The 25418-nt window shown below is 47.5% G+C and overlaps 1 protein-coding gene across 1 annotated transcript in view; it reads left to right on the forward strand.

Annotated features, from left to right (window-relative positions):
* The first annotated feature begins 1918 nt into the window (after nucleotides 1-1918).
* Nucleotides 1919-25418, forward strand: part of EHD1 (EH domain containing 1) — a 38727-nt gene continuing 15227 nt past the window's right edge. The window contains exons 1-2 of the mRNA XM_044269841.1: nucleotides 1919-2636; nucleotides 10556-10653. Coding sequence (XP_044125776.1) covers nucleotides 2233-2636; nucleotides 10556-10653 — 502 coding nt within the window. The 5' untranslated portion in view covers nucleotides 1919-2232. The remainder of the gene's footprint in view (nucleotides 2637-10555; nucleotides 10654-25418) is intronic.

Consider the following 25418-nt stretch of genomic DNA (forward strand, 5'->3'; position numbering starts at 1 on the left):
AATGACAGAATGGAATGCCCATAGACTTTAACAGGAAAGTGGAATGCCCATAGAGAATGATGGACCAGAGTGGAATGCCCATAGAGAATGATGGACCAGAGTGGAATGCCCATAGAGAATAATGGACCAGAGTGGAATGCCCATAGAGAATAATGGACCAGAGTGGAATGCCCATAGAGAATAATGGACCAGAGTGGAATGCCCATAGAGAATAATGGACCAGAGTGGAATGCCCATAGAGAATAGTGGACCAGAGTGGAATGCCCATAGAGAATAGTGGACCAGAGATGAATGCCCATAGAGAATGATGGACCAGAGAGGAATGCCCATAGAGAATGATGGACCAGAGAGGAATGCCCATAGAGAATGATGGACCAGAGTGGAATGCCCATAGAGAATGATGGACCAGAGTGGAATGCCCATAGAGAATAGTGGACCAGAGTGGAATGCCCATAGAGAATAGTGGACCAGAGTGGAATGCCCATAGAGAATAGTGGACCAGAGTGGAATGCCCATAGAGAATGATGGACCAGAGTGGAATGCCCATAGAGAATAGTGGACCAGAGTGGAATGCCCATAGAGAATAGTGGACCAGAGTGGAATGCCCATAGAGAATAGTGGACCAGAGTGGAATGCCCATAGAGAATAATGGACCAGAGTGGAATGTCCATAGAGAATGATGGACCAGAGTGGAATGCCCATAGAGAATAATGGACCAGAGTGGAATGCCCATAGAGAATGATGGACCAGAGTGAAATGCCCATAGAGAATGATGGACCAGAGTGGAATGCCCATAGAAAAATGATGGACCAGAGTGGAATGCCCATAGAGAATAGTGGACCAGAGTGGAATGCCCATAGAGAATAGTGGACCAGAGAGGAATGCCCATAGAGAATAGTGGACCAGAGTGGAATGCCCATAGAGAATGATGGACCAGAGAGGAATGCCCATAGAGAATGATGGACCAGAGTGGAATGCCCATAGAGAATAGTGGACCAGAGTGGAATGCCCATAGAGAATGATGGACCAGAGAGGAATGCCCATAGAGAATAGTGGACCAGAGAGGAATGCCCATAGAGAATAGTGGACTGCCCATAGAGAATAGTGGACCAGAGTGGAATGCCCATAGAGAATGATGGACCAGAGAGGAATGCCCATAGAGAATGATGGACCAGAGAGGAATGCCCATAGAGAATGGTGGACCAGAGAGGAATGCCCATAGAGAATAGTGGACCAGAGAGGAATGCCCATAGAGAATAGTGGACCAGAGTGGAATGCCCATAGAGAATGATGGACCAGAGAGGAATGCCCATAGAGAATGATGGACCAGAGAGGAATGCCCATAGAGAATGATGGACCAGAGTGGAATGCCCATAGAGAATGATGGACCAGAGAGGAATGCCCATAGAGAATGATGGACCAGAGAGGAATGCCCATAGAGAATGATGGACCAGAGAGGAATGCCCATAGAGAATGATGGACCAGAGTGGAATGCCGATAGAGAATGATGGACCAGAGAGGAATGCCCATAGAGAATAGTGGACTGCCCATAGAGAATAGTGGACCAGAGTGGAATGCCCATAGAGAATGATGGACCAGAGTGGAATGCCCATAGAGAATGATGGACCAGAGAGGAATGCCCATAGAGAATGATGGACCAGAGAGGAATGCCCATAGAGAATGATGGACCAGAGAGGAATGCCCATAGAGAATGATGGACCAGAGAGGAATGCCCATTTACACATTGCTTACATTCCCATGGCCGCGCCCCCCAATAACCAGGGTCCAGGGATGGGCACACATCCCACCATCAGGCTCCCATGGACTGTGACTGGTCCCAGCTGCTCCACACACACATTTCCTGTGCAGTCACGCTCCACGCCCAGCACTTCTCCCTTCTCACACGTGTCATCCTGAATCAAATATTTGGCAAGAGCGCGGGGATGCTCGGGCTGACGTCATCAGAGCGTGTGACGTCACCGGGGTGGAGGACGACTACTGCTACTCCCCATGGAGCCCTGGCAGAGCCGCTAGAGGGTCTCACGGTCACCGCACCAGTGACTGACCATAAGCCGCCCAGAGGCTGACCTGACCGGACGGTTACCGAGCAGCGGCTGTGCTCAGGCCACGCCCCCGCACGCCACGCCCAGCGCGACCCAGGCAGCATCCCAGCCCTGAGCCGCAGGAGCTCGCGCCGGCTCCGTTACAGCAGCTCCGGTCACCGCCGCCGCCATGTTCAGCTGGGTCAGCAAAGACGGCCGTAGGAAGAACGAACCCCAGCTCTTCCAGACGGTCGCCGACGGGCTCCGCCAGCTGTACAACCAGAAGCTGCTGCCCCTGGAGGAGACGTACCGCTTCCACGACTTCCACTCCCCGGCGCTGGAGGATGCCGACTTCCATAACAAGCCCATGGTGCTGCTGGTGGGCCAGTACAGCACGGGCAAGACCACCTTCATCCGCCACCTCATGGAGCAGGACTTCCCCGGCATGCGGATCGGCCCGGAGCCCACCACCGACTCCTTCATCGCCGTCATGCACGGCCCGGTGGAGGGGGTCGTGCCCGGGAACGCGCTCGTCATGGACCCCAAGAAGCCCTTCAGAAAGCTCAGCGCCTTCGGGAACGCTTTCCTCAACCGGTAAGTGTGAATGGTGCACGACTCGCCAGCGTTAGTAGAGCTGGAGGACTACAAGTCTCAGCGCCAGGAGCACCAAAGTCAGGGAGAGGTCATGACCCATACATATGACCTCATTCAGTGGTCCTCAAGTGTCCGCCCAGCGACCGCCACACGTGACGTAATAAGGCGACTTTCACACTTGTGTTTGGTGCGGATCCGTCATGGATCTGCACAAACGCATTTGTTCAGAGCGGATCCGTTTGTATAGGGTGGACTCCGCTCACGTGTGACCTTGTAGTATAGCGGGACGTGGACCTCTAGTCTGTTTTTGTGTTGGTTTGTGACAAATCATCAGCCTTTGTGTAGGATATTTTTTATGTATTTTATACACTAAGGCTAGTTTCACACTTGCGGCAGGACGGAACCGCCTGACATGCAGTAATTTTAGTCCAGCGGCTTTCTCCGTACACCGCCGTGCTGCGCCGGAGCTCCGCCCCCGTCCCCACCCATTATAGTCAATGGGGATGGAGCGGTGGTCCACGGGCACAGCGAAATAGCCGCAGGACGGATCCGACATGGTGAACAGCCTGTCGGATCCGTCCTGCCGCAAGTGTGAAAGTAGCCTTATATAGCGCTACTATATGCCGCAGCACTTTACAGACCTCAGCATTAAAGGGATGTTCCCATCTGAGACAATGGGCATATGGCTACTAGGATATGCCCCCATTGTCTGAGATGGAAAAAAACCTTTAAGCTGTCCCCAATGGGACTCACAGTTCCCTATCGCTAGGATATGCCCCTATTGTCTGATAGGTGCGGTCCCACCTCTGGGACCTACACCGTGAACAGAGAAGGGGAGGTGGTGGCCGGAGGACCTCAGGTCTGGCCACCCCCAAGCACGCTGCACTTGCACGGACACCGCTCCCATTCATTTCTATGGGGCCGACAGAAATGGCTGAGAAAGCGGCCCCATAGAGATGAATGGAGAGCGGCTGCACATGTACAACCTTCAGGGATCCATTCTCGGAGCACCTATCAGTCAGTGGGGGCATATCCTAGCGATATGGTCCCATTGTCTGAGATGGGAAAACCCCTTTAAGCTCTCCCCAATGGGGCTCACAATGTAAGTTCCCTATCAGTATGTCTTTGGAGTGTGGGAAGAAACCCAGATACAGACGGGCAGAACATGTTGTCCTTGGTCTGATTCACAGTGCTGACCACCATGCCACCCTTTTGCCTCCGTTGCCGCCTGTCCGGTAGTCCTATGTCTTAAGACACCAGTCATTGATGCCAAGTTCTCATTTGGGAAAGTTAGTATCGCAGTTCGGTGTTTTCTATCGCAGCGACTTGAATAGAGTCCATTGTGGCTCTTATTTTTATCCTACTTGGGCCTCTTTCACACATCGGTGAATTACATACGTGTGCTGTCTGTGGTCTCCACGGGGCGCACACCTATCCATTGACTTTAATGTGTGCATTCACACGAGTGGTTTTTCACGCACATTGTGTCTGGTGACAGGATGGAAGCATGCCCAATTTTGGGCTGTGATTACGGATCACTCACACACTTTTTAGTCTGAGGGGTTTGTGAAAACCATGGACACAGTGTGGAGGCAGCCCCTGCTCGTTCTGTGGTTTTCGTGGCTTGTTAATAGAATATTCTCTGGAAATTAATTTTCAGTCTAGCAGTGTCCGTGGCGTACAGAGAACACACGGAGGGCATAAAACAGACCCATGGACCAATCGTGAAGCCTCGATGGACATAGTCATGGGTGTTGTCACGGACGTGTGAAAGAGGCCTTAAAGGGGCTTTCCCATGACAGATATTCATCATCTCTCCACAAGTCACTGATCACTAGAATGGGCGTCCCATGGCCTTCTCTGTGGGATTGTTTCAGTGGAGTGGTGGTCACGCAGGCACCCTGCCTCTCCATTCAAAGTCTACAGGAATAATGGAGATGGAGAGTGCAGTCATACTTGTTGTTGGATGACCCCTTTAAATTACGTGAATTCCTTAAACAAAGGGACCGCTCTACTCCTTCCTTCAGAACGTCCTGGAGAGTCCATCTCTGGAGATCATATTAATGACTACTGTGGATTACAGTGGTGGCAAGCTCTAATCGGTGGTTAAAGGAATTGTCCAGGATTTAACTCGTGGATAGGCCATCACTTGCAAAATTGTGGACAACACCTTTAAGAGCCTATCACCATCGTCCTTTTATGTGGGTACCAGTGCCATCTGATGGTACCTTCTATAGGGCTAGAGCCTAGGGCTGCGGTAAACGATTATTTTAGAAATCGAGTATTTTATTGATTATCTCAAGATTAATCGAGCAATCTAATAAGAAAAAATTAATAGACTGTTTTCCTTTATAAAAACTCATCAGACCCCCTACCATCAGTCCCCAGCACCCTTCGTTTCCCCCCTGTGTGATCAGCCTAAGTGCATCAGTTCCCCCCCGGTGCCATCAGCTAGGGGTGGGCGGTATAGGCAATATGTGATATAAATTTGTGCCACAATATGGATTTTGTGCATATCGCCTATATCGCCGGACTGCGATATGACCACGGAGCGGCAGTTACGATCGGAGTCCCAGCAGTGTAATGCTGGGGCTCCGATCGGTTACCATGGCAGCCAGGACGCTACTGAAGTCCTGGCTGCCATGGTATGTCAGTGAGCAGCATTATACTTGCGTGCGCCGTGGCTGCCGGGCGCTCCTTCTTCTGTCTGTGCGGCGCATTGCTAATGCTTATAGCTCACGTGCTCTGTGGCCGCCGGGCGCTCCTTCTTCTCATAGGTCTGTGCGGCGCATTGCTAATGCTAAAGGCATTAGCAATGCGCCGCACAGACAGAAGAAGGAGCGCCCGGCAGCCACGGCGCACGTGAGCTATAAGCATTAGCAATACGCCGCACAGACAGAAGAAGGAGCGCCCGGCAGCCACGGCGCACGTGAGCTATAAGCATTAGCAATACGCCGCACAGACAGAAGAAGGAGCGCCCGGCAGCCACGGCGCACGTGAGTATAATGCTGCTGAATTACTTGAATTAGTTGAGTATTCCTTGCAGCCCTACCGCTGCTTCCCAGGCACAGCACCTTACATTGTATAGTGGCTTTGCTTGGTATCGCAATGTCACAGTTTGGTGACGCCAGCTTTCTGACATAAATACATTGAAAATCGCACCCTCCATGTGAATCTTGGGGACAGACTGGCACAGCATATGGCCGCCGTCACACAAGCGTATCGAGATCTGTCAGGATTCCTGAAGATATACCATCAGTAGAGATGAGTGGACCTATGGATGTTCAGGTTTGGCCAAACTTAAACCCCATTGAAGTCAATAGGGACCCGAACTTTGGTAAAATAGTCATACTAAGGGATAGAGGGCTGCAAAATGGGGGTAAGAGCAGGACAATTGCCCTGCAAACAAATGTGGAAAGGGAAATGTCTTAACATAACATAGAATAGAAAAAAATAATAAACTTGAACTAGGAGGCGGAGGTCAAAGGTGGAGTAGGAGGTTGTGGAAGCGGCAGTGGAGGAGGGGGAGATGGCCAAGACAGTGTTTTATTTTTTATTTTTTTGTTTTGTTTGTTTTCCTTCATTTTTTATTTTTTTTTTATACATTTGGGAAGACCCCAAAACATTGGGAAATGGAAAAGAGAACACAAAGAAAAAGTGCGCTGCAGTATAACAATGGCTGGTTAGTGCCGGTATACATGTCTACTCAGCACAAGGTACGGACAAGTCCTGTGGGATCCATGCCTGGTTCATTTTAATGAACGCGAGCTTGTCCACATCGGCTGTGGACAGGCGGCTGCGCTTGTCTGTGATGGCGCCCCCTGCCGTGCTAAACACACGTTCAGACAATACACTGGCCGCAGGGCAGGCCAGCACCTCCAAGGCGTAAAGGGCAAGCTCAGGCACTGGCCAAGTTGGTGGAGTACTTGTGCAACACGGCACACACGTCTCGCATGGAGGCCTGCTTGCTAGTGGTGAAGTGGTGCTGTTCCACAGAGCGACTCACCCGTGCGTGCTGCAGCTGAAATTCCGCTATCGCCTGCTGCTGCTCACACAGTCTGGCCAGCATGTGCAAGGTGGAGTTCCACCTTGTGGGTATGTCACATATGAGGCGGTGAGCGGGAAGACCTAAGTTACGCTGCAGCACAGACAGGCGTGCAGCAGCAGGGTGAGAACGCTGAAAGCGCGCACAGACGGCCCGCACTTTCTGCAGCAGCTCTGAAATATCGGGGTAATTTTTCAGGAATCTCTGCACCACCAAATTTAGCTTGAGGCTCAGTGGCACCAACCACTCATCGGTCTGTTGTTCCATGCCTGTCCACATCTCCTGCGCTATCCGCCTCAGGCCCAGCCACCACTGCATTTACCCACTGCTGTTAGGGAGATATAATGTCCCTGACCGTGCTTACTGGTCCACGTATCGGTGGTTATGTGGACCTTGCCACATATTGCGTTGCGCAGTGCACACCTGATTTTGTCTGCCACTTGGTTGTGCAGGGATGGCTCGCCTGGAAAAGTGGCAGCTGGGAACCACGTACTGTGGGACAGCCACTGCCATAACTTTTTGAAAAGTCCCTGTCTCCACCAGACTGACAGCATTTTAAAGGCCAGGGATTTTGAAATGCTGGCATTCAGGGCCAGGGATCGCAGGTGGGTAGGGGGGTACTTCCTCTTCTGCAGCAGAAGAGGGACCAGGAGGAGCCCGAGATCTTTCGTGGTTTTTGAGGTGTGTACTCCACTGCAGCTCGTGCTTTTCATTTAGGTGCCTGGTCATGCAGGTGGTGCTCAGGTTTAGAACATTAATGCCTCGCTTCAGGCTCTGATGGCACAGCGTGCAAACCACTTGTGTCTTGTCGTCAGCACATTGTCTGAAGAACTGCGATGCCAGGGAAACGCGAGGGCAGATTCACTAGGGTTAGTGTTTCATGGTGAAAAATCCATTGGGGCAAGATGCAACAATTTTTTTTTAGGAGGCATAGGCCTCTTGGGGCATTTTCTGGAAGTCGATGTGTCAGAAAAATGAGATCTACACCAGCTATGAGCCAATATTAAAATACCCATGAGTTTATAGATGGGAGTCCCATATCAGGAACGTCATCCAGGGCAGAGCAGCTACCAAGAGCATCTCCATTTCTAGAGGACCTGGCCCGTCCATCAATTACACTGACGGCCATTGATTTGTATGCTAATGCTGCATGGAAATGAGTTCCCCCCACGGATTCCAGCGGAGCTCGCCCTGAAGTACTCCTATAACATAATGGACTGTCCAAATCCCTTTCAGGTCCGTTTACTTCCAGGTTAATGACTAGAGCTTTTGGGAATGGTGACTCTTCAACACCAGAACCACAGATCTGAATCCAACATTGGGAGTTGCGCAGTGTGATATCTAACGTCACATAGACTGCTCTGTAGGAAGGTCTGTAGAATCTGTTCACACCGCCATTTTCTGCATGGATTGTGGAGTGTATTCTGCACCAAACTTCACTTGAATTCCACCTCCCAGTAATTTTTTTTTAGAGACACCTGTGGCACAGATTAATTTGGGGACATCTGGCACGCCACCTTGGTGCAGTGTTTGTAATGGATTAGCTCCATTGAAGAGGGCGAAATCTGCGGCATGCAAATGGCGCACCCCAGCAGAACTAACAGGGTGAGCCACGGATTCCATAGGAAGTACACGCTAGACTTTCCGAGGTGTATTTATACCGTCTGAACATCCCCTGGGTGCAGTTACATGACACGTTTTTCTCTGCAGATTCCAAACCTCACGCCTTTCTATCCCGCCAGTTGGAATTTTGCGATATGTTTAGTCGCTTGGTTTTTAACAGGGGAGACATGTGTTTCCTAAAAACCGCATCACATAACTGCCGCCATTCGCAGTGGTTTTCTGACCGCACGATCCAGCCTCTCATGTAAATGCATCCCCACTGGCTTTCACCAGGGAAAATCTCTGCAGTTGTTTTTGGGAATCTCCAGCACAATTGGATTTTTTCTGAATGAGTCACCCTTTTGGGAATGCCCCGGCGATTCTCTCCCTCACAGATACAGTATTTTGTAATGGCCTGCAATAAAACCTGGGTAACATGAATCATTTAAAGATTAGTGTCACTCCAGCTTGCTGTGCCATGCCTCGCCTTAGTGCACTCACACTGGGTGCACCGGTATGTGGTACCGCTCAGAGCCTGTCCGCTCTTACGGCGTAGAACTGTGAGCCCATGAGGTATGCAGGGATTCAAAACTATATAAAATTGAAAAAATTCATAAAACCAGTCACTTACTAATAATGTTTTAACTTTGGGCTCCAGCCCCCCTGTCAGACCCGCACGTGACGGTGACAATCCAAGGTCCATTCATGCGGCATGACGTTCAGCCTGCCCGTCCTGTGACCTCCTTCACTGATTGACCTGCCCCCTTTAGACGGAGCGTGCCAAGCTCAGCAAGTGACTTATTGAGAGCAGGAGCCTGGGAAATCTGGCGTGGATGCTGCACCAAAAAAAACAAAGAACTGGTGGAATCTCCCATTTTATTAGGAGGCCGCGCTTTATAGCCGCAACTGCGCAAAGAAAGGACATGTCCTTTCTTGGGGTGGTCAAGTGAACAGCAGGGCTGTCTCCCTATGATATCGGAGGTGGAAACCATGCAGCTGCCAACAGGCTTTGGCGCAGAATGCGCGCCAAATTCTGACTGCGCTAGATGCCGTGTGAATGGCCGCTAATGGGGCCGTCGGTGAAGGTCACATGATCTACAGACAATCATGCCGCATCCCTGTGCCTGTAGTCACGTGACCGTAGGGCGGAAGGAGCCCAAATTTAAGATGTTATAAAGTGACTGGTTTTATGTCACGGATATGACCCAGAGGTCACTCTGTGGTCTCCCCTAAAAACTTGCATGCTTGGTCAATCAAGTTTTGATTGTTTTTAATGCATTTTGGGGGCACATGCACCTTTTGAAATGCCAGAGCCCCTTCCTTCTAGCAGTGGGGGCCCGCGATGTCCTGGCGTGTGTCCGGGACCTGTCACATAGGAGAATGCCCCCATACCCTGTAACACGCAGTCTGTACTGTTCACTGCGGTTTTAGAAACTTCACTTCCTTTTTATTGCTTTGTATTCTGCTGCACTTAACTTCACCCCTAGATGGATTTTGTCTATTAGCAGCTCCCACCCTGGTAAAGTATGTGTGATTCACTAGTGGGGCGCGGTGCCAACCCCTGTGCGGCAGCGCAGGAACGCTGTAGGAAGCATGTATGTGTTACCCGTGTGCAATTTACATCTGCTGCTAAACTGGACAAGTGCAGGGCCTAACAGGTGAAAAGTGGTATAGCTGCCTGCACGTAGGGGCCAGCCGTCCCCGGTAACCAAGGGGCCTACATGTTTTTAATTGGTGCCTAGGTTTTTTGGGTAGTTTTCGTCTTATGTCTATGTTCTTGGCAGGCCGCAAGAAGTAAGAATTTGGCACCGAAATTGATACTAGTATAAGTTCACACCCTGTTATTCGAGAGGGGGGGTTCCATTCACTGGGATACCTACAACAGGCATTTCATCATGCTCTGCCATTCTGACCACCAAATAGGATGTATAGGTTATTGGGGTTTTCCATGGGATAAAATAATTTAGATTTTAATCCTCATTTAATTTACAGTGAGAGCTATAATGGGGTGAAAAATGCATTACTCACCTCACAGATTCCTTGGCACTCCAGTGCTTACTGTCTGCTCTGGTCCTGGCTGGACATGCAGGAAATGGCAAGTGATGCCCGCTCCGCCAGTCATTGGCTGAGGAAGACTTTTTACCCTCTCTGCCTTGTATCTTAAAAAAATATAAATAATTTTTCCATTGGACAGCCCTTTTCACATGTTTTTTGATGAGTGAATGTTATAAATGAAGGAATTAGAACTAATAGGTTATTTTCTTGCTCCTAGGTTCATGTGCGCTCAGCTACCTAACCCCGTCCTGGAGAGCATCAGCATCATAGATACTCCTGGCATTCTGTCTGGGGAGAAGCAGCGTATCAGTAGAGGTAAGTGCAGGAGAACATGTAACGTCAGCAGCTAAAATACCGTATTTTTCACCCTATAAGACGCAGCGGCCCATAAGACGCATCTAGGTTTTAGAGGAGGACAATAAGAAAAAAATATTTCAATTGCACCTCAGATCAGACCTCAGCTAACAGCCCCATCAGACCGCCAATGTTAATAAGATTCCAACAACTCATGTGAATGAACCCCAATCAGACCTCATATCGTCCCCCATTGCCTCTCATGTTGCCCCCAGCACCTCATGTGTAATAAAATAAATAAAGCACTTGCCTCTCCTGCTCCTGGACGCCGCCACTCCTCTCCTCCAGCGCGCTCTGTCTTTTGGCTGTGCTGTGAAGGCTGCGCACAGCATGAGATCACAGAGCGCAGTCATGTTGTGCGTAGCCTTCACAGCTGAGGACCAGGAAGCGGTGAGTACAAAGCCTTCGTCGCTTCCCGGGCCTCCGGTACTAATTACACTTCCATAATGGAAGCGCTCATTAGTATTCGCCGCATAAACACACGGGAGGGAGGGGGGGGAGTGGGAAAATGTGTCTTATGGGGCGAATAAAATTATAGGTGGTTTCCTATGGGTGAAAATGTTCTTGTAGTGACAAGGCAGATGTCTTTCCTTTACAGCCGGTCAGTAATCCCTGCAAAGGGCGGCTCTGTAAATGGCTGCTCCCGTTCCCTATCTGTATTGACTCAAGTGCATTCAAGTGCACAGTAAATAGAGATGGGGTAGGGCCACGTGGGGCTGCACTGATTTGGCCGCTGCAGCTTATAAATGGATTGATAAGTGGTTGCATGATTTTAGCAGGAACCAGCTACTTGCCAAAACTGCTCGGTCAGCGGTAATGGTCACAGGGTTTGTCGGTCAAACAGCTGTTTTCCTGAATTTTTTTCGGTTTAAACCACAGTGGCAGCACGCATCCATAGTTCTTGGCACCCAACACCCCTGCTGATCAGCTGTGTGACGGGGAGGCGGCGCTCCATGGTCTTCACACTACACCTAGTCTCCTGTTGAGCGGTGCTGTAGTGTAATGATAAGCAGACGCCCCATTCACTTGAACGAAGCAAGTACTCGTCTTTACACTGGACTTCCGAGACAAAGTGCACTGTGATGAAGAGGAAGCAGCGCTCGCATGGGACGCCACCTCCTCTTCATACAGCTGATCGGCAGGCCGCTGGATGTCAGACCCCTGGCGATCAGATGTTGGACCTATCCTGATGACAGGTCATCAATATTAACAGCTGGACTAACCCTATAAATACTGATAACCTATCCTTGGGTCCGATACCCGGCTCCTCCCTGATCAGCTGTTTGAGAAGGCACCAGCACTCCTGTGAGCGATGTCGCCTTCTCCCTGCTCGCCAAGCGCCATATATCGTATAGCGGCTGTGATTGGTATTGCAGCATAGCCATATTGACTTGTAAGGGGCTGCGCTGCACCTAGGCCATGTGATCAATGAACAGGTCGTCACTTGGCCTAGGAAAAGCTGAGCGCTGCTGCCTTCTCAAACAGCTGATCGGCAGGGGTCCCCGGTGTCGGACCCCCACCAATCAGATACTGTGACCTATCATCAGTATTGAAGTCTGAGAAAACCTCTTTAAGATCACATGTTGTTATTTGGTTAGCGAAATGAATTTATCCTAAATTTTCATCCTAAAATTCACAGTGTATGAAGAAAAAGTACTAGGGGGAAGTGACATCTTCATTTTAATAATGCCGCCCCCGCCATATATAGATGTTATGCCGCCCAGTCGCTGTACATATCAGACAGGAATTGCACGTCTATGGTCAGATTAAGCTGCGGCATATAGATATATGGTACATAGTGGCCATTGTCCACGTTCCTATCGGACGTCCTCTCCAATGTAACTGTTTCCCTTTTGGAGGGTAGTAGAGTATGCAGGACCCCGGGGGGTGTAACACATTCCTCAGTATGTAGAGGGAGAGGAGGAATGCCTGGCATTGTGGGACTAACGCCAAGATATAAGAACCGCTATTCAGTCACCGGGGGTTTCTTTCCATCTGAGAATTCTCCACCCTAGCATGCCTCGGATAGCTGTACCAGGCGCTGCCATGTCACGAGGCATTTCACATGATGTGCTTTTATGTAAACCGCACGTGCACGCCCAACCATCCTGACTCGTATCCTGTAAGGCCTCATTCACACGACCGTATCTCTTATGCTCTCTGCAAATTGCAGATCCACAAAGCACTGATTCTGGCCGTTTTGTAGACCGCCCTCTTAGAAGTGTCTGTTTCTTGTCCGCAAAACGGACATACGGATACAGGCAGCGCATGGTGTGCTGTCTGCATCTTTTGCAGTCCCATTGAAATGAATGGGGTCACATCTGATCCACAAAAATACAGTTGTGTGAATGGGGCCTAATAGTTGTTTCATTGCCATGCAAGGTGTAAGGCGAGTATGTCCATGGCTTCCCCCAGGATCCTACAATGCAGATTGGACCCCCTCCTCTTGTGTACCGTCTTCTGCAGGACGCCACTCTTATCCTAGTATCCCTATTTGCAGTCATAGACCTGCTTTCTGGTGGAACAGGGTAGTCCTGATGTCCGAGCCTGGATGTATGGAGGAAGCCCGACTGCCCCTTGCATTCCCCCCCGCCCCTACGTCAGTGCTATAAGAAATATGCGTCTTTCTCTTTGCTTTGGCAAAATAAACAAAGGTGTTTGTAATCCAAACAGGCTGATGTCCCGCCGGCTGGTGTAAGGCGGAATCTGCTGATTTATTCCCCTTTCAGGGACTGTATGACCCGTGCATCACTACTCCCAGCATGTGCTGTGCAGGAATTCCCACTGGGGTTTTCCCAGCTTGTAGAGTCGTGGCTTATCTCAGATATGGTGTCCCTTTATAATCGTGGGGGTCTGACCTCTATGACTCTGATCGTGAGGTGAAGAGGCCATAGAGCTGATTGACTACTTTCACACTTGCGTCGTTGTTTTCCGGTATTGAGATCCGGCAGAGGATCTCAAAACCGGAAAAAAATAAACTTTTCCGTTTAGTCCTCATGCTTTCTGAATGAAAGAGATCTGTTCAGGGTGTCTTCCGATCCGGCAGCCTTCCGCTTTGTGACTGCAAGCTGCGTTTTGGTGTCCGTCTGATGAAACTGAGCCAAACTGATCCGTTCTGACCCAATCTGGTACAATAGAAAACGGATCCGTCCTCCATTGACTTTCAATGGTGTTCAAGACAGATCCATCTTGGCTATGTTTCCCACAGACGATATATCAGTCTGCTCCGCTCCTCCTGCTCTATAACCATTTCCTGGTGACAGGCCCTCCTTAGAGTTCTACCATGGTGCTGTTCCAGCGCGGACACCCTGCGGTGGAGAATCGGGAGCAGCGCCCCTCCCTACACGCACACGGTGATGACTTTGGCAGCTGGTTGTCTCAGTACTAGCTGTACTTTATTTCCAACTAACCAGCGCTAGGTCAGTTGTTCCTGTATTTGTTCTGCTCTTCCCTGCCTGGTCAGCAGTTCCTTCATGCTTGTAGCAGGAAAAGTTGTGGGGTGGGAGATAAGACCCCAGTAACAAATCCAAAGAGCCGAAGGAAGTGTCTTTAAACAATAGTAAATCTCCTAGGAATGGACAGTGGTTCCTTTCATCTCCATTCAGGTTTCAGAGAGTAACCTCTAAAATATGTTCCAAAAACAGATTCTCTTTCCATGTGTGACTCATTTATAGGGGCCGTCTCATCAAGATCTCAGAGGAAGGTGGTCCGTTTATGGCCCACCACTATAAACCAGAGCCGAGTACTGCTATGTAGAGCCTGTCTGTATAGCCAGCTGGAGCCTCAATGGTTAACTGAGCGCCTCTAACTCCTTAATAATCAGAGGGGTCGCAGTGCTTGGACCCTCACCAGTGAATAATTGATAGGTCACTATAACTTCAAAAGTTTTTACAAGGTCCAGTGTCGCTTTAAAGAGCTTTTCCAGAAGTAAAATCCTGAGGATAGGTCATCAGTATCTGATCAGTGCGGTTCTGACAGCTGATCGGTGGCCGTGCCAGGTGATTGCAGATGGCACAGTGCAATCTTTCATGGGATGCTGGAGGTGGATATGGAGGTCCTTCAGGGCAAAGGCATGTACCCGCTCATAGCTCCAGATTGAGACCACCGCTCACACTGTAAATTCCAAGTGAAATCCTTCTCAGATCGGAGATTTCATGACTTGCTGTGCATGACGGCCAGGGGTTATCGGATGTTTTGTCCCTCCTGGACCAGAAGAACGTAAGCTCTATTCACAACACCTTTTGGGTGCTTTTTTTTTTAGCCTTGCATTTTACTCATTTTTTATTGAAAAAAAAATTGTTTCAATTTCTTTATTAAATTTTGCAAGTTTTTCATCTCCAGCTTTTACTAGATTATTGCTCTGTGCCTCGCACTGGATCAGTCAGGGGCAGCTCTGATGGCTAAATGTGGAGCCCGAATCTTTAAGCTCCTGACAACTCATAAACACTCATTTAAGCCATATTCTTATTAGTTTGGTACACAAATAGTGCCTGTAATGTAGAACCTGAGGGATTCCATGTGTCGTTCTCTGGGCCTTAAAGAAGCTGTCCAGGCTACAGATATTAATGACCTATAATCCAGAGTAGGTCATCAATAACAGATCGGTGGTGGTCTTGCTGTTTTGGGCAGTCGTGGTGCCAAAAACTATACAGCGCGTGGAGCTGGAAGCGGACTGCTCCATACACTGTATAGTGGCAGAGCCGGGTACTGCAGCTCAGCTCCCATTCAAGTGAATGAAAGTTTATTAGAAAAATTCTCCAATTCAGCCCCCGATCCTATTCTTTTTTTTTTTTTTGTGTATCTAGTGTCTTTGCTGACCACGTGGCTATGAATAACAGATTGCTCCATGGTTGTGTTGGTATATATTTAGAAGAAAAGTAATGTGAGATCTCTGGAGTAGATTGGTAACGTCATTATATGTTATTGCACATGGCTCCTGAGATCACAGGTTTTGTCTGAATTTTGTAAGCCGCTTGTGAGAATGGGCGCGTAGGGAATGGCAGTGGGATCTGCACGGACCCCTGTGTAATGCGCAGTACATACAGGATATGTTTGGTGTAGCTGCTTCTACACATGGGGGGGGGGGGGGAGAGAGAGACTGACTATCTGGTGCGTTGTGTGCCATTCAGTGTGCCAGACTACAGCCTGGTGGACTCCTGGCTACGTGGGCCCCCATCGTACTAGAGGAGGCTGTACAGGGCTGGGGTGAACCACGTTATTGTTCTACCAGGTTACAGTAACTATGAACAGGCTGATCCCCAGAGGTTTTTTTTGGACTCCGGTCATTGTGATAAAATTTATCTTTGTACAGTTTATGCAATAAAAATCTCAGCATGGCATCCAGAACTGAATGAGAGGTCTGATAACAGCTTTATTGCTGTCCCTGCTAGTAGGAAGCTGGAGTCGGCGGGGGTCCTGCGAGCCCATTGTGTGGTGTGCACCCTGGGAAATACTAACTTGTTCCACTTCACTGAGAGGAAGGATAAATTGCAGGGAGGAGGTTTATGCAATGTCAGAGTTATGAGAGCGGGCAGGGGTCTGCTTTATTCTAGTAGTCTGTTAGTTTATACCAAAGTCCACCCTAAAATAACAGTGCCTGATTTATACCGCCACTTCTGTGCCCTATCTGAGGCATGGAGCGATGCTCTGAGCAGGATGGATTTGATTTAAATCGCTAGTCGGTAAGGCTTGATTTAAATCAGTTTTCTATATAAAGACTAATTCTTGCTGGTATAACTTATAATATGCAAGTAGATGAAGATTTTTAGAATAACTTTTCATATTAGTTTGATTTAGGTTGATTCTGCATTCATAGGTTTGTAGAAGTTAGGATTAAGGTCTTTTTCATTTTTGCTGTGAAGAAGAGGCATGTGATCTCTGCTGAGTCCAATTCAGTTTTGAGAACTGCAAAAGTAAACCAAGCATCTGTGATATCTTGTAGGCCAGGCATGTCCAAACTGCGGCCCTTCAGCTGTTGCAAAACTACAACTGCCAGCATGCCTGGATAGCTTACAGCTATTATGGCATGCTGGGAGTTGTAGTTTTGCAACAGCTGGAGGGCCTCAGTTTGGACATCCCGGTTGTAGGCAGATAAACTGCCCAATAATCTTACAAAAACCTCTGGAAGAGCATGACATTGTGAATGGCTTAATAGAATTTATTTACTAAAAAAATTACACATATAGAAACATAGAATGTGTCGGCAGATAAGAACCATTTGGCCCATCTAGTCTGCCCAATATACTGAATACTATGGATAGCCCCTGGCCCTATCTTATATGAAGGATGGCGTTATGCCTATCCCATGCATGCTTAAACCAGGGCTGTGGAGTCGGTAGATAAATGCTCCGACTCCTCAGTTTTTTGTACTTCCGACTCCGACTCCTCTGTATTTAATATGCGAATGTATTTTATACATTCCATGAAGGAAAGAAAGAAGTTCTTCTAAGCTCTTCTAGCACAGAGAGGTAGTTGGGCAGAAGCTGCTGCCTTCTCCTTTGTGTGCTGATCTTCTGCTGAAGACAGGGCAGTGGGAGGATCCAAGAAGGGACATTTATTTTAAAACATGATTTCCCTAGAAGAATCCCATAGTCATGTTTAAAGTTTAAGATAACATTCTGAGTTTACACGTTTTATAGCCTTAGCTGAATGACAGCAGTTTTTCCAATGGTTTACAGCAGGGATGTCAAACTCGTGGCCCTCCAGCTGTTGCAAAACTACAACTCCCATCATGCCTGGGCATACTACAGCTATCAGGGAATGATGGGAGTTGTAGTTTTGCAACATCTGGAGGGCCATGAGTTTGACATCCATGGTTTACAGCTTCAGTCTTGAACTATTGACCCTCCATTCCCTTCACTTATACAAGTGTCTCTAGTCCTGCAAAACACATATTTACTTAATCCCTTATCAGTGAGAGGCTCGGTAAACCATGGGCATTGTGTTCCCTGTAACATCAGAACACAACACAATGGAAAGTATATGTATTGCCACTCCTAATTGTGCATTGCGTGCCATATAGTGAAGCATATGAAAAGCATGCTTCTTCACATCACTGAACGCGTTTGTTTTGCGGTTACGTGAGGCACTGCATGCATTGGCCTTTATTCTTACAGTAGAGAAGTCATTAATTATAACTGTTTATGAATTCGGACATTTAAACTTGCTTTTTTATTTTTTTTATTCCAATTTAAATTTAGTCTGAGTCGGTTCATTTTTTGCCGACTCCGACTCCAGGTACCCAAAATTGACTCCGACTCCGACTCCACAGCCCTGGCTTAAACTCCTTTACTGTATTTGCAGCTACCACTTCTGCAGGAAGGCTATTTTATGCATCCACTACACTCTCAGTAAAGTAATACTTCCTGATATTACTTTTAAACCTTTGCGCCTCTAATTTAAAACGATGTCCTCTTGTAGCAGTTTGTCTTCTTTTAAATATTCTCTCCTCTTTTACCTTGTTGATTCCCTTTATGTATTTAAAAGTTTCTATCATATCCCCTCTGTCTCGTCTTTCTTCCAAGCTATACATGTTAAGGTCCTTTAATCTTTCCTGGTAAGTTTTTTATCCTGCAATCCATGTACTAGTTTAGTAGCTCTTCTCTGAACTCTCTCCAAAGTATCAATATCCTTCTGGAGATATGGTCTCCAGTACTGAGCACAATACTCCAAATGAGGTCTCACTAGTGCTCTGTAGAGCGGCATGAGCACCTCCCTCTTTCTACTGGTAATTCCTCTCCCTATACACCCAAGCATTCTGCTAGCATTTCCTGCTGCTCTATGACATTGTCTGCCTACCTTTAGGTCTTCTGAAATAATGATCCCTAAATCCCTTTCCTCAGATACTGAGGTTAGGACTGTATCACTGATTGTATAGTCTGCTCTTGGGTTTTTACGTCCCGGATGCATTATCTTGTACTCAGGCTACTTTCACACTAGCGTTCGGCTAGCGTTCGATCGGATCCGTTCTGAACGGATCCGATCATAATAATGCAGACGGAGGCTCCGTTCAGTACGGATCCGTCTGCATTATTTTAGCAAAAAAAACTAAGTGTGAAAATAGCCTAGTACGGATCCGTCCAGACTTTCAATGTAAAGTCAATGGGGGACGGATCCGCTTGAAGATTGAGCCACATTGTGGCATCTTCAAACGGATCCGTCCCCATTGACTTACATTGAAAGTCTGGACGGATCCGCACGCCTCCGAACGGCCAGGCGGACACCCGAACGCTGCAAGCAGCGTTCAGCTGTCCGCCTGTCTGTGCGGAGGCGAGCGGAGCGGAGGCTGAACGCCACCAGACTGATGCAGTCTGAGCGGATCCGCCTCCATTCAGACTGCATCAGGGCTGGACGGCTGCGTTCGGGTCCGCTCGTGAGCTCCTTCAAACGGAGCTCACGAACGGAAACCCGAACGCTAGTGTGAAAGTAGCCTCATCAACATTAGATTTTAGTTTCCAGATTTTTGACCATTCCTCTAGTTTTCCTAAATCCTTTTCCATTTGGCGTATCCCTCCAGGAACATCAACTCTATTACCAATCTTTGTGTTATCAGCAAAAAGACACACCTTACCATTGAGGCCTTCTGCAATTTTGCTGATAAAGATATTAAACAATATGGGTCCCAGAACAGATCCCTGAGGTACCCCACTGGTAACAAGACCTTGGTCTGAATATACTCCATTGACTACAACCCTCTGTTGTCTGTCCCCCAGCCACTGCCTAATCCATTCAACAATATGGGAGTCCACGTACAGCCTTATTCTACATAATTAAAAAAACTAATCTTTATTTCATGATGGAATAACCTTTGGATGGTAATATATTTTCCTCAAAAAGCATTTTATATAAAAAAAAATCTGATTTAAATTTAAAAAAAATCTTTTTACATTTTTTTTTTTTAAATCTTTTTATCTATTAAAAAAATCATAGATTTTTATCCAAGCTTGGTCAACGTCATTATTAGCATTGCCCACCCTGCAAGCAGTTAGTAAATCTGCTCATACAAAGTAGTGACACATAAGCGGTCTTACCGAAACCTCTCATGGATGCGTGGCCCGTGGGACAAGGTCAGGGCACCCTTGTTCTAGAGACCTCTGGGACCTCAGGCATTAAAGTGGGTTTCCAAGATGAAATGGTTTGTCTCCTTCAATGCTTTATTGCCCCGGAATGCCCCCAGGTACCTGTTCTGCAGTTTATTGACCCCCCAGATTGTTTACCTCTGCCTGCATCTGTTTCCTGTGCTCCCAAGGTTCAGTGCGGGTGCAGCGGCGCAGGCGCTAGAACTGAATGGACTGTTTCCATTGTGTCGGCGTGCCGCGATGGCTGTGACATGTTGTACTTTGCACTTCCTGGAAGAGAGCGGTTCAGTGCAAGGACAGCACGCCACAGAAAGATGAGTAAGTCCAGTGAATAATGGGGAACCAGATCGTGGAAATGGCGCGCTTTCAGAAAGAGGTAATTACATTTACATGCAGCGATCGCCTCCACGTTATGAGGGTTAGCGATGACTATTGCCATCATTCATCCTCATAAACGGATTGAGGTCTCTGCATAAAAGGTTGCTTCACTCGTTCACGGGGTTATCCGCTGCTCCTTTACACGGGCTGATTATCAAGAATGAGCATTTGTCCCCAAGTGGGCAGTGGGGACCCGACATTAGGAAGTGTTCCAGGTTTTTCCCCCTTTTTTTTTAGCACATAGAAATCATGTTGTTTTGCACATACGTCCTTGTTATGTCTGTGTGATTGAATTTCAGCTCTTGGTTGTGACTTTCATTATTGTATGTGGATCCAGCTGGGATTGCCCTGTGGAAAATCAGGAGCACAAGGTTCCTATTAGCTCATCTTAGCCGAGGGAGCAGGAAGTAGCGAGCGAGGTTGGGTTACGGTCAGATGTTTTAACCAACCTGTACCTCGAGAAATACATCAACCAATACATATGGGCCTAGTACTGCATACTAAACAACCTATACTGAACTACACCAATAGCCCCCCCAAAAATAATACAACTTGTAAATATAACATATACAAAATTTTATTAGAACAAAATATCAAGTAAATAACAAAAATAAATGGTGAAAACATAAGCTGGAGCTCCCCAGAGAAAGGAGACACCAGCTAGGGAACCCCTGTGTATTGGAGACCAACCAAAAAGATCACCGGGTCACTTGTCCAGCATGGAGTACATATACAATAAGGGCAGGTAAAGTGTCTATTCAGCTATATACCTGATGAAGTATCCATTCAAAGGGCAATGCACTAACAGTGATATAAGTAACTGGTAACAATAAGAAGCAATATGTATAACATTACTACAAACAAACAATAGGTAACATTGCTGGTAGCAGGCATGAGGGTAGCCCAAAACAATACCCAAGGAATACATAAGGAAGACACAGGACCGATGAAAAGACTAGTAATAATTACACATGATGGGCAAGTGACCCAACGCTGTCTGCACTAAACGCTGCCTCAACGCGCGTTTCACCACACCCTCTGGCTTCGTCAGGAGGCTGATATGGTCAGACGTTTGCCTAGTCAAACCAATAAATGTACATCACATTCAGTGACCGTGGAGTAATGGCCAACTGCTGGCATGAACAGATGTGTTCGAGAACTGCTCCGGCTCCCGACTTACATCCTTCACCATCCTGGCACATATCCTCTAGCCATCATAGCTTGGTCTGTGCATAAGAGAAGGAGGAAGCCACAGAGACAAACAATGAGTCCTAGCAAGGCCCAAGCAGCAGCAGACAGGCTGAAAGAATATGCTAGGCAAGAGACCAAACATGGCGCCGCTTCCTCTGTGACGCCACAAGCCTCCATTACATGCGGGCAAGCAGTACAGCAGTCTACAACAGAAACTACCGAAGAACCGGAGTTCACCTTGAAGGCAGCTTATGATCAGCTAATGGCCGCCATCACATCCTGCCAGACCTCGCTTACAGGCAAGATCGAGGAAGTGAGAGTGGACTTGGGCCTACTACGCCACATCGTGCAACAACTAAGAGATGGGGTCCGCCATACTGAAGACCGTATATCGGTCTTAGAGGATCTTACCCATCCACTGACGGCAAGGATGCAAGCCGTGTAGAGCCCAGTGGATCTGTGGAGACAAAAATGTGATGACCTAGAAAATCTGGCTGAGAGGAACAATGTCAGAAGCCTGGGCATGCCAGAAAGAGCTGAAAGACCAAATCTGGTAACATTCCTGGAGAAGTGGTTTAAATCCATATTTCTTGAAGCGGCCTATGCTGTAGAGGGCTCACAGAGTCCCTGCCTGACCACTACCACCGGGAGCTCCTCCAAGACCACCCTTAGCCCGATTACTGAACTGGAAGGACCGAGACCTTATCCTCAGCCAAGCAAGGAATAAACAGGCTATATCATTTGAAAATATGACCATATCGCTCTTTCCCGATTTCTCAGCGGAATTTCAGAAAAAGCGTGCTGCCTTTTTGTATCTGTAAAGACACTTAAGGGAACTTAACCTACAATATTCCATGGCATAACCTGCTCGCTTGCGCGTGGTGGATGGCAGAAAACCGGTCTTCCTCACGGACCCCCAGGAAGCGGAGGACGGGGTGACCAGACCCCCAAGACACCACCCAGTTGAATGGTATTGTGGCTCTCTGAGTTCTTTCTCCTTGTCCTCCTACAGGAGAATCCTTTTTATTGGACAGAGATGAGATTTTTCACAATCTACACCTTGGACTATCAGTATCTTAATTGCTTATAACTATACCCAATTGTTACAATCCTAGTTGTACTGAGAAGCTGTCGGGTAACCCTAGGGCTGCAGTAAACTATTATTTTAGTAGTCGAGTATTCTATTTTTATTTTTTATTTATTTTTTATTTTTTTTTTACGATTTGAGTAATCTAATAAATGTATAGACTGTTTTCCTGCCATCAGTCCCCAACACCCTTCGTTCCCCCCTGTGTGATCAGCCCAAGTACTTCAGTTCCCCCCAGTGCCATCAGCTCTCCCCACCCTAGTGCTGTCAGATCCACTCCCCCCAGTGCCATCAGCTCTCCCCCCTTGTGAAATAATCTGCCCCTGCTCCTCATGACACCTGGAGTGCACAGCGTCATTGGTTGCTATGACGCTGTGCACTCCGGGCGCCCGGCCTTAGTCGCACCAACTTACCTTTCCAGCAGGGACGCCGCTGACACTCCATCGTGCTGCTCTGTGTCTGACGTCACACAGCGCGTCAGGTCACGGCGTGCGTACGTCAGGAGGTCAGTGCAGCGCGGGACCATGGATGTGCTGTGGAGTGTCCAGAGGCCCCCTGCTGGAAAGGTGAGTATTGCGGGCCAGAGGGAGACCACAGAGCAGGAGTAATAGCAAGCGCTTCACTCCCGCTCCATGGTCATGTGACACCAACGAATGTTCAATGCAAAAAATTTGCATCGAGGATTTTTTTTTTTTTTTTTTTTTGGTGTATAATTACTCGATTCAGTCCAGTAATCGTTTCAGCCCTACCCCTGACTAACCAAGGGTAGCTTAATGATGTCCACCGCACTGGTTTTAGGCGACGCTCAAACTTTTACTTTGCAAACCTGGGAGAGTACATTACAGATCTCTTGCCAATAAGTTTGTATTTTAGTACACGACCACCAAACATGACTTTGAGTCCCTGTAGCAAATTCACATCTCCAGCAAACGGAGCTGACTTCTGGGAACATATTATGCAAACGTTGTGGTGTATAGTACCAGTGTGTAAGGACTTTGTAGCTATTCTCCTGCAGTTTTACGCATCTAGAGACTTTCCCTGGAGCTATTAATACAGACTAATGAATCCTTTTGATGCGTGTGTATTTACAGAGGAAAGGTTCTAAGTCAACTGTCTAAAATTTAATACAAATAAGTCACAGGGGCCTGATGGGATACACCCAAAGCTATTAAGAGCTCAGCGGTGAACTAGCAAAACCATTTAACAGATTTATTTAACCAATCACTGGTAACAGGAGTCGTCCCAGAAGATTGGAAATTAGCAAATGTTATGCCCATTCACAAGAAAGGTAGTAGGGAGGAATCGGGCAACTATAGGCCAGTAAGCCTGACATCAATAGTGGGGAAATTAATGGAAACCATACTTAAGGAGAGGATTGTGGAACATCTAAAATCCCATGGATTGAAAGATGAAAAACAGCATGGGTTTACTTCAGGGAGATCATGTCAAACTAATCTTATTGATTTTTTTGATTGGGTGACTAAAATAATAGATGGAGGCGGTGCAGTAGACATCGCTTATCTAGACTTTAGTAAGGCTTTTGATATTGTCCCACATAGAAGGCTTATCAAAGTGCAGTCATTGGGCTTGGACTCCCATATTGTTGAATGGATTAGGCCAGTGTTTCCCAACCAGTGTGCCTCCAGCTGTTGCAAAACTACAACTCCCAGCATGCCTGGACAGCCTTCGGCTGTGCGGGCATGCTGGGAGTTGTAGTTTTGCAACAGCTGGAGGCACACTGGTTGGGAAACACTGGATTAGGCAGTGGCTGAGGGACAGGCAACAGAGGGTTGTAGTCAATGGAGTATATTCAGACCAAGGTCTTGTTACCAGTGGGATACCTCAGGGATCTGTTCTGGGACCCATATTGTTTAATACCTTTTATCAGCGAAATTGAAGAAGGCCTCGATGGTAAGGTGTGTCTTTTTGCTGATAACACAAAGATTGGTAACAGGGTTGATGTTCCTGGAGGGATACGCCAAATGGAAAAGGACTTAGGAAAACTAGAGGAATGGTCAAAAATCTGGCAACTAAAATTTAATGTTGATAAGTGCAAGATAATGCACCTGGGGCGTAAAAACCCAAGAGCAGAATATAAAATCAGTGATACAGTCCTAACCTCAGTATCTGAGGAAAGGGATTTAGGGATCATTATTTCAGAAGACTTAAAGGTAGGCAGACAATGTCACAGAGCAGCAGGAAATGCTAGCAGAATGCTTGGGTGTATAGGGAGAGGAATTACCAGTAGAAAGAGGGAGGCGCTCATGCCGCTCTACAGAGCACTTGTGAGACCTCATTTGGAGTATTGTGCTCAGTACTGGAGACCATATCTCCAGAAGGATATTGATACTTTGGAGAGAGTTCAGAGAAGAGCTACTAAACTAGTACATGGATTGCAGGATAAAACTTACCAGGAAAGATTAAAGGACCTTAACATGTATAGCTTGGAAGAAAGACGAGACAGAGGGGTGATGATAGAAACTTTTAAATACATAAAGGGAATGAACAAGGTAAAAGAGGAGAGAATATGTAAAAGAAAAACTGCTACAAGAGGACATAGTTTTAAACCTTTGCCCCTCTAATGTAAAACTAATATCAGGAAGTATTACTTTACTGAGAGTGTAGTGGATGCATGGAATATCCTTCCTGCAGAAGTGGTAGCTGCAAATACAGTGGAGGAGTTTAAGCATGCATGGGATAGGCATAAGGCCATCCTTCATATAAGATAGGGCCAGGGGCTATCCATAGTATTTAGTATATTGGGCAGACTAGATGGGCCAAATGATTCTCATCTGCCGACACATTCTGTGTTTCTGTCCTCACAGCATCATAGTGATCTATGTCCTGTCCTGTAGGGCCCAGTGCATCCATGTATTACTCAGACAGCCCATTGATTTGAATGGGGATTACATAATGCTCCACTCCCTATGTTGGCGCTGCAGGGAAACTGAACGTTTGCTGATGTGTTCCCCAGCAGCAGGGCACCTTGTGCT

This window comes from Bufo gargarizans, chromosome 10 (genome assembly GCF_014858855.1).
Source record: "Bufo gargarizans isolate SCDJY-AF-19 chromosome 10, ASM1485885v1, whole genome shotgun sequence".
Taxonomy (NCBI): Eukaryota; Metazoa; Chordata; class Amphibia; order Anura; family Bufonidae; genus Bufo; species Bufo gargarizans.